The sequence below is a fragment of the Haliotis rubra genome, unplaced genomic scaffold, assembly GCF_003918875.1.
Source record: "Haliotis rubra isolate DU_JTF1 unplaced genomic scaffold, ASM391887v1 Scf49, whole genome shotgun sequence".
NCBI lineage: Eukaryota > Metazoa > Mollusca > Gastropoda > Lepetellida > Haliotidae > Haliotis > Haliotis rubra.
The window spans coordinates 1,456,733-1,474,187 of record NW_025767179.1 but is presented as its reverse complement, the minus strand read 5'-3'; the positions used below and the strand labels follow the sequence as shown (position 1 = coordinate 1,474,187).

General features: G+C 40.8%; 1 protein-coding gene across 2 annotated transcripts; it reads right to left on the bottom strand.

Moving 5' to 3' along the window:
* Positions 1-758: 758 nt before the first annotated feature.
* Positions 759-16,766, bottom strand: LOC124291353. Of its 2 annotated transcripts, none has more exons than XM_046728336.1 (4): positions 16,651-16,766; positions 4,101-4,458; positions 3,247-3,390; positions 759-1,488 (listed from the first exon to the last, which is right to left on the bottom strand). In XM_046728336.1, exons 2-4 carry the CDS (start codon positions 4,345-4,347, stop codon positions 1,283-1,285), a joined length of 597 nt encoding a protein of 198 aa, XP_046584292.1. In that variant the 5' UTR covers positions 4,348-4,458; positions 16,651-16,766; the 3' UTR covers positions 759-1,282. The 2 variants fall into 2 exon arrangements, with proteins under 2 accessions (XP_046584292.1, XP_046584293.1); XM_046728337.1 differs by lacking the exon at positions 16,651-16,766 and adding an exon at positions 14,320-14,527.
* Positions 16,767-17,455: the final 689 nt, after the last annotated feature.

The following is a 17,455-nucleotide window of genomic DNA, read 5'->3' as shown; positions in this document are numbered from 1 at the left end:
GGTGAGGTATACTAATATTTTGGGGGTTGAATGGTAAGATGTACTGGTATTTCTTTGGATTGAATGGTAAGATGTACTGGTATTTTGGTGCTTGAATGGTAAAGTATACTGGTATTTCTTTGTGTTGAATGATGAGGTGTACTGGCAATCATTTGGACTGAATGTTAAGGATGATCTGGTATTTACTTGGGTTATGGATTGAAAGTGTACTGACATTAATTAGGGTTGATGATGATGGGTCAATGATAAAATCCATTCAAATTCTAATTAGCAAATTGTGTGTTTTCCACACAAATTACGGTAAAAATAAATATATGCACGTTGGCACCCAGTTGAGAAAAACACCAGTTTTAAAGGAGAAACTTTAACCTTTACACATGTAAATTGTTCACGATCTATTCTTGCCCGTCGTGACAGGTGGTTTGTTTGGTTGGAACAATGTTCATATAAAGTCTATACCATCAACATCATACCTACACTCACCAACGGCCAAAGGGATGATGTATATCCAGCTAGGCTCCATGCAGGTAGCAAAGGTCCCTAGCATGGTGATCTACTTTCAGTTGCTGGTGATCTCTAGCCCGTTTTTTAATATTGTATTGTCTGTACTATTTGTCTAATCTTAAAAGTTACTTGCTAATTTTAATTCTCTATCTGTGATAATCTAGTCATTTTACTGTCCTTCTTCGACACGTTGTTTATAATTTAATTGCGTTTATTGTTAATTTAGAACTTTTTAAGTCACAATATGGCTGAAATATTGCCGATGTGACTACAAAGTAGAACACACTCACTCACTCACCATCAACATCATAGTTATCAATATATCGATATGATGACATGCCATTAAAATAACAATTACAGATTAAATATATGTGTGTGTGCGTTTGGGCGTGTGCGTTTGTAATATTGTGAATGGTGGCCAAAAGTCTTGAATATAATTATCTGTCGCAAATTGTACAGTATGGTTTGACAATGGTTATAAAAACGTCATTGGCATTCTCGTCTTTGGTGAATCCACAGCAGTGCCCTCTGCCCATATCATACTTGATTCCAGCCTTTACCTTCACACCACGCTTAATACTGACTCGGTTATATAGATATGTTTGTTATAACGTACTGGGGCCTTATTTTCACACCATGCATCATCTGTAGTAAACACTGCTGTGTGTAAGTCAGCTGTAGATGCAAATGTTATTCCAGCGTAGCAGAAAACATCCATGCCACCCGACCCCTAGTAAAAGTGCTCCATTCAGAGTATCGTCTTTCATTAAAGCCGCGTTCACGTACAACACACTCCACACAGGAACACGAAGCCGAACGCGTTCCACAAACACGCTGCTATGGCCTCCAGTACGAAGCCCGTCCTGAACTTCCATCTGATTGTGGTGATGGTGTACTCGTTGCCGGTGCCGCGACGGGGTATTTCATGTTCCCTTGGGGGCAAGCTGGCTCCGTAGATTATGATTGTCACGAGCATACAGAACCCTGAAGATGAAATAAATTTTGTTAAATGGCATGCTATTACCGTTACTGTCATTGTACAGTTTCTAGGGAAGCACAATGTTGGCCCGATGGTCAGGAAGAAACTGGACCAACGTTGATCAATAGTCAACGCTGGCTCAACGTAAATGAACCGAAACGTAGACTGCCAGCTTGGTAATTAGGCTGGAGTGTGGATCAAATCCCAGCCTTATCCTGATTATGAGTCAAGGTTTTCTATCATCATGTCCTTACTCATGGGTTTCGTCAAAGTGGAACTCCTGCATCAAATAAAGTTACTCCCACATTGGGCTAACGCACAATGATATAGTAGTAACTGAAGTATTGTTTACCCCTGCAGTAAACCCAACTATACTCAGACATAAAGAACTCATCCAGTATGGCTATACCCGAAGGCCATATTCACATAAGACATGACTGCATAACCTGATAGATTGATAAGGTTCTTTGTCAATGTAATATATCTGAATTGCCCTATGGATGGGTATTTCAATCCATTCACCAGCATTGTGACAACAGTGTGACTGTAACAGTCAGAAACACACATTCGAGGTGGTATACAAGTGACCGCCTCCGTGGTGTAGTGGTTAGAGCGTCCGCCCGCAGAGCGGAAGGTCGCGGGTTCGATCCCCGACCGCGTCATATCAAAGACGTTAAAAATGGTACTTGTTGGTCCCCTGCCTGGCGCTCGGTATTAATGAGTACATAAAGGACTGGTCGGCTCGGAGTCAGTATAATGTGTCTGAGTGGGGTACTCATGCTTCACTGCGGCATGGTATCTCAGTGGGCTAGCTAGCATAAAACCAGCTTCAGTCTGGGCTAGGTACAAGCAGCCGCACATACACATACACACGCATGCACGTCGTCATATGAGCGAAATATTCTCAAGCACGACGTTAAACCCAATTTCACCTCACCTAGTATACAAGTACGTGGTAAATAGACATCATTCACGCCCAACACAGCGTGCACGTAGGAGATGGAGTAGATGCACCCACAAGAATGAACATTGTGAACTCTGGGAAGGTACCGTGGGTAAGTAATATAACTCACTGACTCACAGGTACAGTGTGAAAACTTTGTGAACGTGGGTAGAGTAATATAACTCACTCACTCACAGCGTGGACATGATGGGAGTAGGTCCAGGTGCCACAACGAATGTGAATATTGACATGGCACCTGAACAGCACAATATTGGGATGTGTCTATCAGAGCCAAAAGCTCATCTGCTATCTGAGTGCGAGTGCGAGTGCGAGTATGGTTTTACGCCGCTTTTAGCAATATTCCAGCAATATCACGGCGGGGGACACCAGAAATGGACTTCACACATTATAGGTAGAACGTTAATGGGGTACGTGTGGATTGTTGCCCTACCTACCCGTCACACCGCCGATAGGCCTCACCGATATACCTCAGTGGTTCTGAACACAAACACATCACCAACATGCCACAGTTGCAGAAGTGGGCTGGTGATCATAGCAACCCTCACTGACAATAGCTAGAATGGCAACTATGGGTTGTCGACCACACACACCGATATATCACAATCACAGGCGTGATGTTCATCCATGCATGCTCCTCACACCAATTACTACCCACATAGAAGTCGCAAGTATGAGATGCAGAAATTTGCTACACACAAGACTATATACCATACTCGAAGGTCCCGGCTGTTGAAAATTATGCTACATCCCTTCCCTCGATCTAACATATTGGCAGGTTTAGGTTGTTGATGGCACTCACCGCCAATGTACCAGATCGGCAGGAACACCTTGAAGATGACATCCTCGTCCCAGGGCCCGAGCGCCATGACAAGGGACAGAACTACGCACACTACACCGAAAAACAGACCAAGAACTGCAAATGCTTGCGTTGCCCTCACCCAGCCTGCAAGCAGATAAATAAAGGGTGCAAAACAATTAGTGAATATTTACATCTTCGAAAAACTAAAACACAATAGAGTATGTACAAACATATCAGCTCATACACTAATGGTACTGACATGGACTGTTCACAGTCCTGGGTCCCCGTTCATTAAAGCTCTCGTAAGCCTAAGATCTTGAAACTTTTCTCTTAGCATTCGTACATCCTATGTTACTAGGAATGGTACGAGATAAGTTACGAGACCTTAAGCTTACGAGAGCTTTGTGAAACGGACCCTAGAACCATATTTTGTCCGTTCCACCCAACCTACTCTAATGTAAAATCCCTAAATGACGCAGGTCTGGAGTTTTCTCCGGAGGGGGGTCTTCTGAACCTCACACATCACTAGAGGAGTGTGGGTGTGGGTGCTCCTTTTCAGATTAAACGGAGTTCTTTACATAATAATAATAAATTTTCAACGTCTAAGCGTTAGCCTTGCAGTGACCTTATGATAAGCGGTACAACTGTATCGATTTGGAAATACTTAATTCGACTGATCGCACCAAATGCCTCATCAGCTATATGGAATTGCTTTGTTTTGATAGTTTTGTTCATTTACCTTTGACGAATGATGAATGAATGATGTGATATTTTTGTAATGTGAATACAAATACACACAATGTCATTGCGTTTTTATAATGATTGTTGTAACAAAACCTTATCTAGTTACTTACCTGGGACGCCGACTTCGAGCAGTGATATGCACTGGTCATGGTAGAAGTCTCCGGACAGCAGTTCAATGTCGTGGTCGAATCCACACGCTGACCAGATCCCCATGGACGCTCGATTAATCTCTCGCCAGTTATCCACCGTCACAAGTGTCCAGTTCGGCAGAATGAACCCAACAAAATAGGTGGTCAAGATGGAGATCTCGATGAACACAAACCCCAGAGCAGCACGTCTCTCGGACATGACGGCCATCGTGCTTGGTTACGTGTCTCTTCAGATATGAGGACAGTGAAGCAGAGAGGACGACGTGGTTGTCGATGTTGCTTTGCAACCCCTTCGTCACTTTCCAAACATCGCGTATTCCTGTAAACAACAAAGAAACACTTGTTTGAATGTTTGCCAATATTAATGTAACCTGCAGCAACCACCTCCTACTGGAATTGTGTTGCTGGGCGGGGAAATCCATTCAGCGGGTACAAACTATCCTAACACATGAAATAATAGGTCACAGGACGATTCCATCGTGTCAGTGCTGGTTGTCCAGGTACAGGTGGGAAAATTAGGTCATGGCCAAGAAATCACCAGTTTGGGTTTTGAGTATCAACAAGATGTAAACTATTTAAGGCAAGTTTGCGTATATATTAACCAGACGACACGACATGTTCACCGTGTATCCCAAATCCAGCATCGCGTTCTTGTCGACAGACGACCGATTGAAAGGAGGGTGGGGTGGGCTGTTGACTTAGTATGTACCAAATCCGACATCTGGATCGTTTCTCATCACAATAATCACAGGATTGTCCAGACCGGACCACACATATTTACTCCAGTAAAACAAAATTGGTACACGCACCACTGTACGTTCGACAGGAAGAATTCCCGTGGTTTTGCAGCAAATCCCTATTATGATCTCCAAATTAAACACGCCAGATAATTGGCTAAGATTGCCCAGTACAACGGTACCCTAAAGCGATACTGAACCCAGATTCACTGGTAAATCAAAAGCAATAAATGTCAGCTCATTTGTCACAAGGTGCAAAAAAGGGGACCGACTGAGCCGAGAACGAATACGCATACCTTTCGTCAACATGATTATTTACGATACGTTCACTTGGTCTGGGGGCGATGGGGTAGCCTAGTGGTTAAAGAGTCCGCTCGTCACGCCGAAGACCCGGGTTCGATTCCCCACGTGGGTGAATGTGTGAAGCCCATTTCTGGTGTCCCCCGCCGTGATATTGCTGGAATATTTCTAAAAGCGGCATAAAACTAAACTCACTCACTCACTCACTCACTGGGTCTGAGGCGACTCATTGTTCTGCATGGTTGCCTACCTTGGGTGTGTCAGGAACTTCTCATCACAAGGTCGAATTCAAGATTTGCACTGATAATGGTCGTTAGTTGGGTTTTTTTCAGAACCAGCTCGTGGGTACAACATATATAACATCGGACTATCTTTGCACATTAATTTAAATACTGCCAAACGGGGATATGGACTCTCATCCACTCTCATAGTCCATCACTTAATTACTCACACACGTACTCACTCAACTGGCTAGAAGAGTAACTGTAAGAGACTAGCCGCTTACTTTGAAGGATATTTCTACTCCATCCCGACATAAGGTATACTTTAACGCAGACTTCGGAATATATTGTCCAATTAGAGTGCCCTCTTGACCTGCGCATAACGTTTGCTATCTGATCACACGGTCCCTGGACATGTTTATGTCAGCTAAAGCCTTCTTTCAACTCTCCCCAGAGCTGTAGCAGGAGAGAATCCTCATCTATTTATAAACAGCCTGCTGCCATCAAGGTATAGGTAATGTTGCAAAACCCGCGAGGCTGGGGTAAATCTACGATGCAGTTATTATCAAACCATGTGTTGAAATGAGAGTAGGTTCTCCATGATACTTCACAAGTGATTATAAACCGACAGTACGGACACAGGGTATTTTCTACTCTACCTCAGCCCTAGTTTCCGGCCCCCTGACCTTGGGTTCCGTCCTTGATCCAGTGCTGCTAAATCTTTATAACTTACAGTAAATCGACCGTCGCTGTGTAGGCCCGGAGTGGGTGAGGTAGCGCGGTGTTAGCGCTGTACTTTAAACCCCTTCCTGCCGCCACTACCCACTCATCCCGTCTACGAGGCAAGCGTTTCTCTTCTAACATACACGCATAAGTCTTAAACACATTTGGCTCACACACATGAAAATCTATAAAATGTCACCTGAGATAACAGTCCATAACAAAAATGGTTCTCATGCATGTCTGTTACCACATACGTTCAAAACACTGTTCAGTATCATGCACGTGATGTAAACGTATTGATTTTTTGGTTACAACATACGTTCAAAATACTGTTCAGTATCATGCACGTGATGTAAACGTATTGAAATATCTGTTACCACATACGTTCAAAACACTGTTCACTCTCATGCACGTGATGTAAATGTATTGAAATATATGTTACCACATACGTTCAAAACACTGTACAGTCTTATGCACGTGATGTAAACGTATTGAAATATATGTTACCACATACGTTCAAAACACTGTACAGTCTTATGCACGTGATGTAAACGTATTGAAATGTATGTTACCACATACGTTCAAAACACTGTTCAGTCTTATGCACGTGATGTAAACGTATTGAAATATATGTTACCACATACGTTCAAAACACTGTACAGTCTTATGCACGTGATGTAAACGTATTGAAATATATGTTACCACATACGTTCAAAACACTGTACAGTCTTATGCACGTGATGTAAACGTATTGAAATATATCTTACCACATACGTTCAAAACACTGTTCAGTCTTATGCACGTGATGTAAACGTATTGAAATGTCTGTTACCACATAAGTTCAAAACACTGTTCAGTCTCATACACGTGATGTAAACGTATTGAAATATCTGTTACCACATACGTTCAAAACACTGTTCAGTCTCATGCACGTGATGTAAACGTATTGAAATATATCTTACCACATACGTTCAAAACACTGTTCAGTCTCATGCACGTGATGTAAACGTATTGAAATGTAATGTTACCACATACGTTCAAAACACTGTTCAGTCTCATACACGTGATGTATGCACGTGAAATTGAAATATCTGTTACCACATACGTTCAAAACACTGTTCAGTCTCATGCACGTGATGTAAACGTATTGAAATGTCTGTTACCACATACGTTCAAAACACTGTTCACTCTCATGCACGTGATGTAAACGTATTGAAATATCTGTTACCACATACGTTCAAAACACTGTTCACTCTCATCATACGTGATGTAAATCAGTTACAATGTCGGTTCTCACATTCACCAAGTCCTGTGTTGATTCTTACAAATGTGGGTCTAGGGCGGTGTCGGTTCCCTCATAAGCTGCTTGAGTGACACCGCTGCACTCAGCAATAACCCAGATTTTTCTCTGTTGGAATTCACATGTCAGTAAAACATATTGACTGTGACATACTGTCCATGTGAACTGAACTTGTGTTTTCACTGAGGTCGTTATTGGCAGCATCAAAGAATCAACACATTCCAACAACATAACGCATCTACATCTACATATGGACAGATATACAACATCCATACACATATATACGTAACAATATATGTGCATTTCAGTAACTAGAGGGGTACTTGAAAGGCTTAAATGACACGATGATTTTACAAACCTTTGACATTTTCCTCAGTGTCCCTACTTATTGAAAGGTCATCACCTAGGTCCGATGGTTTGTTGGAATGGACTCTTTCTTAAAGTGAAAACAATCCTCCATCTCCCAGTTTCAATAGGTATACCATGGTAACAAGTTCTAAACTAATTAAGACTCACCATACGTTTTCCTGCAGTATGTAAGAAATATTCAAAATTTGGACAATCATTTTTATTATATTATATACATAGCTTCTTTGAGAGGCATTTTAGAAGTTGTATAGATGAGGGAAAACCAAGTTCTATGGATAATCAACGTCTTTATTGCAATGAGTGCGACGTTTCGGTGTAGGTACTAACACCGTAATCAAACAAAGTGATACAAAAGAGTTGTAACATGGAGAATATATACATAGCTGCCATCTCAGTGTACATCAACTCATCTATTGTTTAAACTCATTCTGCATATTGTTTTAATCACTATCACTCTGTACATCAACCTACTCTGCTCAAATCACTAATTAGCAATCCAATGTATATCAACCTTTTTTTCAATTGTATATACACACTATGCAGCTATGTATATATTCTCCATGTTACAACTCTTTGTATCACTTGCTTGATAACGGTGTTAGTACCTACACCGAAACGTCGCACTCATTGCAGTAAAGAAGTTGACTATCCACAGAACTTGGTTTTCCTTTATATACATAGCGCCTTTGGAAGACCTTCTATCTCATGTACCAAACACTGTGTGCTAATTAATGTCATATAATTTAGATGATTTGAGCGTATTTTTGCCCCGGAACATATCATTCTCGGCTTCACAAAGTGGAGTCATCTAAGTTTCCGTATACCATGAAAGTTGGATAACATTTTCTTCATGATGATAAATGAGGGTCTTGAGAGGCGTATGGAAGTTGGTATTCAAGCATAAGACAATATATTATGGATGTCAACTTCCTCTTTATTGTATACACAACGTTTCAGGGCTTTTCCTTGCCCTTCGTCAGGAAAAGCCCTGAAACGTTAATATATACAATAAAGAAGAAGTTGACATCTATAATATTTTGTCTTATACATGATGATAGATGTTTTTCGAAAACGTAAACAGCTTCTAGGTTACCTTCTAGAGTTGTGATGTTTTCAAATCCCCAAATCCATAGAAGAACTGCAATAACCATTCTGAATTTACATTTAAGTGATAAATTTAACCCTCACCCCGGGTCCCTGTCTTAAGTCGCATTCCGCGTTGCCCGGGCCTCGCAGGCCCGGGACATAATTTCTTTTCTCTCCTTAAAAATCTCTTTCCTCTCCTTGATATTTGAAAACCTATCCACACAGGTTCAAGAAAGCACTATGGTGGTATTGCAGAGAAAAGTAGAAGAAATATAGGTAAGAGCGTTGACGAACTGCGCCAAATCAACCTTGCCTGCTTTCCAACCAAGTTGCTACTTCAAATTATTTGATTGTGTTCTACCTGTTATTACCAGAGTTGTCAACTTGAGTCTGTCAACGGGAGCGGTTCCTGTAAGCTTCAAGAGAGCTGTCATTAAGTCTACAATCATGCAGCCTTCACTTCATCCAGACATCTAGAAAAAAATTACAGGCCAATATCCAACTTATCTTTCATCGTCCAAAGTCTTGAGGAAAGTTGTAAAGATTCAACTTTTGGAACACATGGGGACATTTTCCCTTGCTGACAAGTATCACTCTGAGCACAGTAAGGAAACGGCCCTTAATTGTGTCCTTGGCCAGAATAAGATGACGGTTGACACTGATTCAGTGGCTATGATCGTGTTTGGATCCCTCTGCCCCATTTGATACGGTTGACCATCAAAGACTATTGGGCCGCATACACCAAGAGCATGGCGTGTGCAGCACTGCACTGTCATGATTTGCTTCTATCTGTCTGACAGGGTGCAAGCTGTCCAGATTGGTAATGTGCGATGCAACGATATGTCTCTGACCTGTGGAGTGCCACAGTGGATCACTTCCACACAAGCGAAGAAAACACAGCTGTCTCCAAGGTCAGGAGCTGCATCTCAACAATTTAGCATTGGATGTCATCAAACATGTTGATGTTGAACGACGACAAGACAGAAGCACTCTTTGTAGGACTACCTTCAAGACTGAAGAAATGTGATACCAAAGCAAACATTGGTCAATCTGCAGTGGATGTTTCATCTTCCCTCAAGAACTTGAGTGTTCATATTGACTGTAATCTCTTTGTGGAAACTCAAGTTTCACGACTGTGTAAATGCTGCTTTTCCATTTGACAAACATTTGATCCATTCGCCATCTAGTGACACAACATGCTACCGCGTGTCTCATGAGAACTTTAGTCCTCTCTAGAGTATTGTAACATTTTATTGTTTGGAGTTTCTAACGAGTTTATCAACACTTTACAAAAGATTCAGAACATTACTGCCCGTATTATAACAAGAAGTAAACCATACTGCCACATATCGCCCATTCTCCAATCTCTCCACTGGCTTCATATTCCTGAACGTATTTAAATTCAAAATACTGATACTCAATTATCAGGCAGTTCACAAAATTGGACCTGCATATCTTAAGACTTCATCAAGTTGTACGCTCCTTTCAGAACTCTCCGCCCCCATGATCTACTGTCCATACCTACTTATTGATTAAATTGTTTGGTGGCAAGTCCTTTCAGTGTGCAGCTGCTACCCTTTGGAACTATCTGCCTTTCGACCTAGTACTAGTACCAATTCTGCCAGAAGTTTCAACAACTCAGCCTCATCACCCACATGGTCAGCGTTTAAAACCTTCTGATGAGGACCACGAAGGATGTCCCATTTAGGTACACATGATTGAAGTGGAGGTCTCGGGGACCAAAGATTACCATCTTTGGCTTTAAACATGCCGCTGTTGTCACTAGTATCCAACCTTTCATCTTCTGCTTCTGATAAGTCAGAGGATTCTGATTCAGATACATCAGATTGAACAAAATCACTATCAGAGCCACTATCTTCAGAGTCAAAATTCATTCTCTGCTTCTTCGAGTGGAACACCTTTCAAAAAGGTCTCAAACAAGCGTCTGCTCCTCGCTAAGTCACTCACTGTCAATAATATAGACTATTACAGTAACTTGAACACTTGGGCATTCTATATCTCATGATCACGAAATAAACAATATGACCGGGTCTCCTTGGCCCTGGTACCGGGTTAATGGGTGAACAAAATGTTTTCGACTGTATATATTTAATGCGATGACCAATATTTATTTTAAATTGTGTCAATGTTAAGCACATCAGATGTGACGAATACACTGTGGTATCCAGGCGCAACAATTTGACATAGACCTTGGGCGACACAGTTTATGTGCCACCGGGCCTCAAAGGCCCCGGGACCTGGGCAAAGGGTTAATTACCTTCCATGGCATAAAAAGAACAAGGTGACAACAATATTACATAACTTAAACGATGTTAATGCAAGGTCATCGTGTTTTCTACCGCATTGCCAGAATCTGGCTAAGGAACTGGTATCATTTGGCTTTTGTTCGTATCAACAATACTGATATCTGGGTGATATGCTGCACTTAACTACTTCAACCATTGTGTAAGTATTCCGGACCTTAATTTTTGTTTGTTGCGTAATGTAATACTTTGTCCTGTGATACTGTCAACACAAGAACTACATCTAAAGTTATAATCATGTGTAAACAATACGTTTCCGGCAAAACACATACTTTCAAAGATTTGTGCAGTTTGCGACACTGAACGATGTTTCCGATTTCATAATACACTTCCTCATGCTTCGCGTGCCTACTTGAATGTATTACCGTTGGAAATCAGTACTATGAGAGAGTAGAGAGTGAGTGACTAACATTTAATGTCGCATCGGCATCATTTCAGCCTCATAGAGACGAGGCCAAGTCTGCACACATACATATGTTAAGTAAAGAGTTTATATTATACCTTACATTATTATTTACAAACAGAAAAAGTCATAGTACCAAATTTAATAACAAGCAATTTGTTATACACATTACGTATAGTTACAATTTATGATACAGGTCAATTTCTCTTAAGTTGTTCACAGTCAGATCAGTGAAAACATATTTCAGATTTATCGCTTCATAATGTGAGCCCCTCGCATTTGCAAATTCCACACAGCCAAACAGTATAAGTATGCTTGCTGGTGAATACTTCATTGTTTTGAGCAGATAGTATGAGTAAACAGACTGTGGCCAATACGACATCGTCGAAGAATTACCTCATCACGTCTTGACTGATAACCCAAGTTCGTGTAACAGATTGTCGATTTCAATTCATGAAGTTTATTTCTTCCTATACCTGGGGGCCTCACCTTTTTTGTATAAGGTCCTTGAGATAGGAGGTTTGAAATCACTGTACGGGATTAGCAGTGAGGATAACGGTTTGTCAACAGCTTATTTTGCTGCAACATCCGGTTTGTATTACCTGGTTTGGCTACATGCCCTGGTGACCAGCATGGACGATGCTATTTTGGCCAGTAGAAAGGTCGTTCTAAAGTTCTAAAATATCAAGGATGATACGGGGACTCGAAGTGACATTTGGAAGTGCCTGAAGGCAAGACAGTGAATATGAGACGATGATGAATTTCTTTGAATGGATTTTATGTTTTATAAGGTCAAAGCCGTAAAGATACCTTTGGCATCAGCAGTGAAAATGTAGCTATTGTCAGTACTATGAGGTATTACTGTTTGTAATAAAAGGTAATCGGATGCCTTGTACTAACAAGGCCACCTGTAACCCTCGCTTGTGGTATATATACATGTATTGTCTGTCGTTTGACACATGGACACATTCGTTTGTTGTGTAGTTCGTGGTGTAATTATACATGATCCCTGGCGTTTGTATGCAGTTACATGGTGTGGTGTTGCAGAGAGAGAAATGGTCGCTATCCTGTTGCAGTATAAATTGATTTACAGAGTCTCTGGTTATATGTATTTAGATGGTGTGTAATTGCAGTTTCTACAATGGTGTTGTTTCTGGCTGCAGTGTTAGATTGGTGGTATCCGGCTATGGTGTACAGAGTCTCCTCTAGTTGCCCTGTAAATAGACGCGATGTATGCTTGTAGTGTAAAGAGATGATGTGTAAACGCAGTATATACAGAGATGTGGTCTCTGTTTGTGGTAAAACACTGGTGATGGTATGCAGAGATGGGCTCGGGTTGCAGTATACAGACATCTGGCCTCTAGTTCCAATATACATAGACATGATCTAAGGTTGTAGTGTGTAGAGGTGAGGTCCTAGTTACAACATACATAGACATGATCTAAGGTTGTAGTATGTAGAGGTGAGGTCTCTAGTTGCAGTATACATAGACATGATCTGAGGTTGTAGTGTGTAGAGATGAGGTCGCTTATTGCAATATACATAGACATGATCTAAGGTTGTAGTATGTAGAGATGAGGTCTCTAGTTGCAACATACATAGACATGATCTAAGGTTGTGTAGTATGTAGAGATGTGGTCTCTTGTTGCAACATACATAGACATGATCTAAGGTTGTAGTGTGTAGAGATGTGGTCTCTTGTTGCAATATACATAGACATGATCTGAGGTTGTAGTATGTAGAGGTGAGAGGTCTCTAGTTACAACATACATAGACATGATCTGAGGTTGTAGTATGTAGAGGTGAGGTCTCTAGTTACAACATACATAGACATGATCTGAGGTTGTAGTATGGAGATGCGGTCGCTAGTTGCAGTATACATAGACATGATCTAAGGTTGTAGTATGTAGAGGTGAGGTCTCTAGTTGCAGTATACATAGACATAATCTAAGGTTGTGAGTGAGTTCATGTTTACGCCACACTCAGCAATATTCCAGCTATATGGCGGCGGTCTGTAAATAATCGAGTCTGGACCAGACAATCCAGTGATCAACAGCATGAGCATCGATCTGCGCAATTGGGAACCGATGACATGTGTCAACCAAGCCAGCGAGCCTGAACACCCGATCCTGTCAGTCGTCTCTTACGACAAGCATGGGTTACTGAAGGTTCATTCTAACCCGGACCTTCACGGTTCTGAGGTCTGTAGTCTTATATGTAGAGATGAGGTCTGTAGTTGCAATATTCATAGACATAATCTAAGGTTGTAGTGTGCAGACATCTGGTTTCTAGTTGTAATATACATAGACATGATCTAAACTTGAAGCATACAGAGGTGGTTGCAGTATGAATAGATTCATGTACATATAGGGTATATGGTTCTTCTACACAGATGTAGTCGTAATACACAAAGCGTGTGGTATAAACATACAAGACAGAATCATCACATGAGGCAGTCAGTACTCGCCTCCTGTGAAACTATAGAACTGATCCCCACACACTGAATCCTTATAAGACAACTGGATTCCACTACATTTTGTCACTTATCCAAACATTTCAAGAATTTACACTTTCCAAAAAGGGCGTCTAAAATAGAATTGCACCACACTGAAAGTGCTCGTACACGATGGAATGATATAACGTTATTACCAAGTGATGATGTACTGCTGTACATGCTTTCGTTGAGCGGCTAACGAGATGGCGATAACAACACTCACCAGCTGTGGTTGATGAGCCAGACCTACTGATGAGGGCTAAGGTCAAGACCAGGAGATGGTTCTTTTTGGAGAGTGTATGGTCCACGCTCAGGACTCCTTGTCAACTGAAGGCGTGTGTAAAAACAATTATCATATAACGATTACTTTCAGGTCACACTTGAAGAGCCAGGGAGGGTCAACTGTTTGTTTTCGAATCCAGCCTTCCCACAGTCAGCATGGGAATAGCAGTGTGTGGCGTCATAAAGGAAGCGAATGAAAATAGCACATGCGTTTATAATTTCATACGGAAGTACTTCACTGGGTTACAGATGCTTTAAAATGCCGTGTTTATCATCGTGCATCTAGCTCAGGAACTGTGTATCGTTGCGACCTCGACGAAGCTTACATCTGTTCAAAACAGCATCGGCAAAATAAACATCTCGTCTCGAGAACACACAGTGTTTTCACACACAATAACGTACATATGTCAAGTTTCTAATCTCAACAGCGAGCTGCTGTTGTAAACGAGCGCTGATATTATTTGGCACAATAACGGAACAATTTATTCAAGTTGTAGAAAACCCATTAAACAGACATTGCTCGCTTTCATATTATAACAGTGCTATACTTTGGCACGTTGTGGCGACATTCAGGCAATAGTCATGTGTCTACATACACATCTGCCACAAAGTCATCAGAAAGAATTTAATCCAAGTTTCTTTCTCTTCAAACCTGAAATCCCACATTGGATTTACAATTACAGGAGTATCAAATTAAATCTCATTTTAACGTATTCAAATTACGTGGAATTATGCAAAAAAAGTCCTGCTAAGTTTGACTAATGCGTGTCCATTTGATTCCGTGGTTGTCAGTGGGTCACTGTGTAATCCCCGCTCGGTTCTAATTTGTCAGTTCACTGTATTATCACGCCGCTAAATTCTGAAATGTTGTAATTCTGTAAATATTCTTACAGCTCATTACGTCATCTGGAACATCTAAGAGTATTTGGGGCAGAGGGGTAGCCTAGTGGTTAAAGTGTTGGCTCGTCAGGTCGAAGACCCAGGTTCGAATCCCCACATGGGTACAATGTGTGAAGCCCATTTCTGGTGTCCCCCGCCGTGATATTGCAAGAATGTTGCTAAAAGCGGCGTTAAACTAAACTCAATCACTCTAAGAGTATAATATAATATAACTTGTAATATAACGAACTGACGGATGTAACGAACATTTTTAGCCACGACTGCTTGCTCTATATTTTAGTCGAAATGCGTATAACGAACAACTACGGTCATAACAAATTTAAATGCAGAGTCTTTGAACGGCATTTAGAAGTGATACACGCGAGTAATTATGGATGTCAGCATCTTTATTTGAGTACTCGACGTTTCGGAGCATATTATTACTCCTTCAATCATCAGGGGGGAAGTAGGAATATATTCCTAAACGTCGTGTTCCTCAAATATAGAAGTTGCCTTCCATACATTCTCGCCTTTAAACCTAATGCAGTAGTTTACAATTACCGGTTTCCTATTATATTTACCATCCAATGTAGCTAGTTAGTATATATTCAGTCCCGCAGGTGTTTTCTACAATACAATTCTTGATTCTAGAAAATATTGCTTGAATATAATCACGTTTTTCAGATAGGAAGAGCATATATAGCTCCATTCTCATCTATAACTGTAACCCAAGCAGAACCCCTACATGCCTTGTGGCATCCTGCTATCAATAAAGGGATGCTGTGTTGAAAGGTTAAAGGCCAAATAACCCCGGCAGCCTCTTTTGGTAATTTAATATCCGTTATCTGAAGAAACGGTTCTAAATTTTCAAACTAATCTAGTTGAGATATGGCCGTCGCTTTTTGCATCAACGCAAAGAATTTAAATGTAGAATTACTTCCCCAAACAAAAATAACTTGATAACTTGAATTTACTTGATACTGATGCTAATACCTGTATTTGATAAATGATATGAACATATGATCAGTGTATAATAGTAATTCTAATTTCATATTACACTCTGCTGGAATGAATATAGGAGAGGTTATATTTAGGAAATTTTAGTCCACAATTCTGTACACGTTATCAATGAAGTATATGGCTAAGTACAGCAATTACATATAGTAGCTCCGGAACATACGCCCCGATCACTCGGTGTGAGGTAATCCCAGGAATGTAATTGGTAGTACTGACTAGAGCCGGGAGTGCATTCTGGAGCTACACTAATATCTGAATGGGGCCGTCAAGCAACGAACGGCGTGGAATTCCGATGGTTCTGAAAGTTATTTATGGAAACATGTTTTCCGATATCTTGAGCAATTCAAACGCATGCAAATATATAGAATTAACTTACGGTGAATGAGGACGGGGATGCCTTGCTGGTGTAACGCCTTGTAATACTTGGAGAATCACAAACCCTCTCTGTGAATCACATATACTCAGTTGACTATTTTTGGTGCTGCTGTTTACTGGCGGGACGGTGTCTACCCAAATTGTTCCCCGTGAGGTTTATTCATACCAGGCCGGTGCTTATAAAAACAGCCTTTCCAACAACAGCGAGTTATTTTTGGACTGGTATGACTTGTGAGCTGTCAGAATAAAGCATTAGATACACGTATTTCTGTGTGTGTGTGTATATATTTACACTTGTTTGTCTTTTGCTGTTAACTACTCGCTTCAAAGAAGGGAGAGTTCTAATTGCTATGTAACCTTTACATTGCTTAAATACAATGTGGTATATTCACATGTACGCCGTTCTTTAAGTACATTTTTACGTGGGTTGTGGCATGAGTTCAAACTGGAAGAACTAAAAATGTCATTCCAAGATTATGATATTACAAGTTAAAAAACAAAATTAATTAATGCATAAAAACATCAACACACAACTGTGGGTGAAACAAACGGATTGTATAGTTTATAATTACACACTAATAATCATACTGGATAACAGATTTCAGAGAAGGGTACTCATGCAATACGAGGCAGGTGACGTTTATGAAACGAGATAATTGAATATTAAACCTTCTGAATAATGAGCCACTGTCCGTGTGTTCAATACATTCGAAAACTAATAAATATTAACTAACCCGCAGATAACTTCAGTGTTCGTTTGGTGGTGCTATATCCACAGCACTGTCCAGTTATCATCACAGCATTTT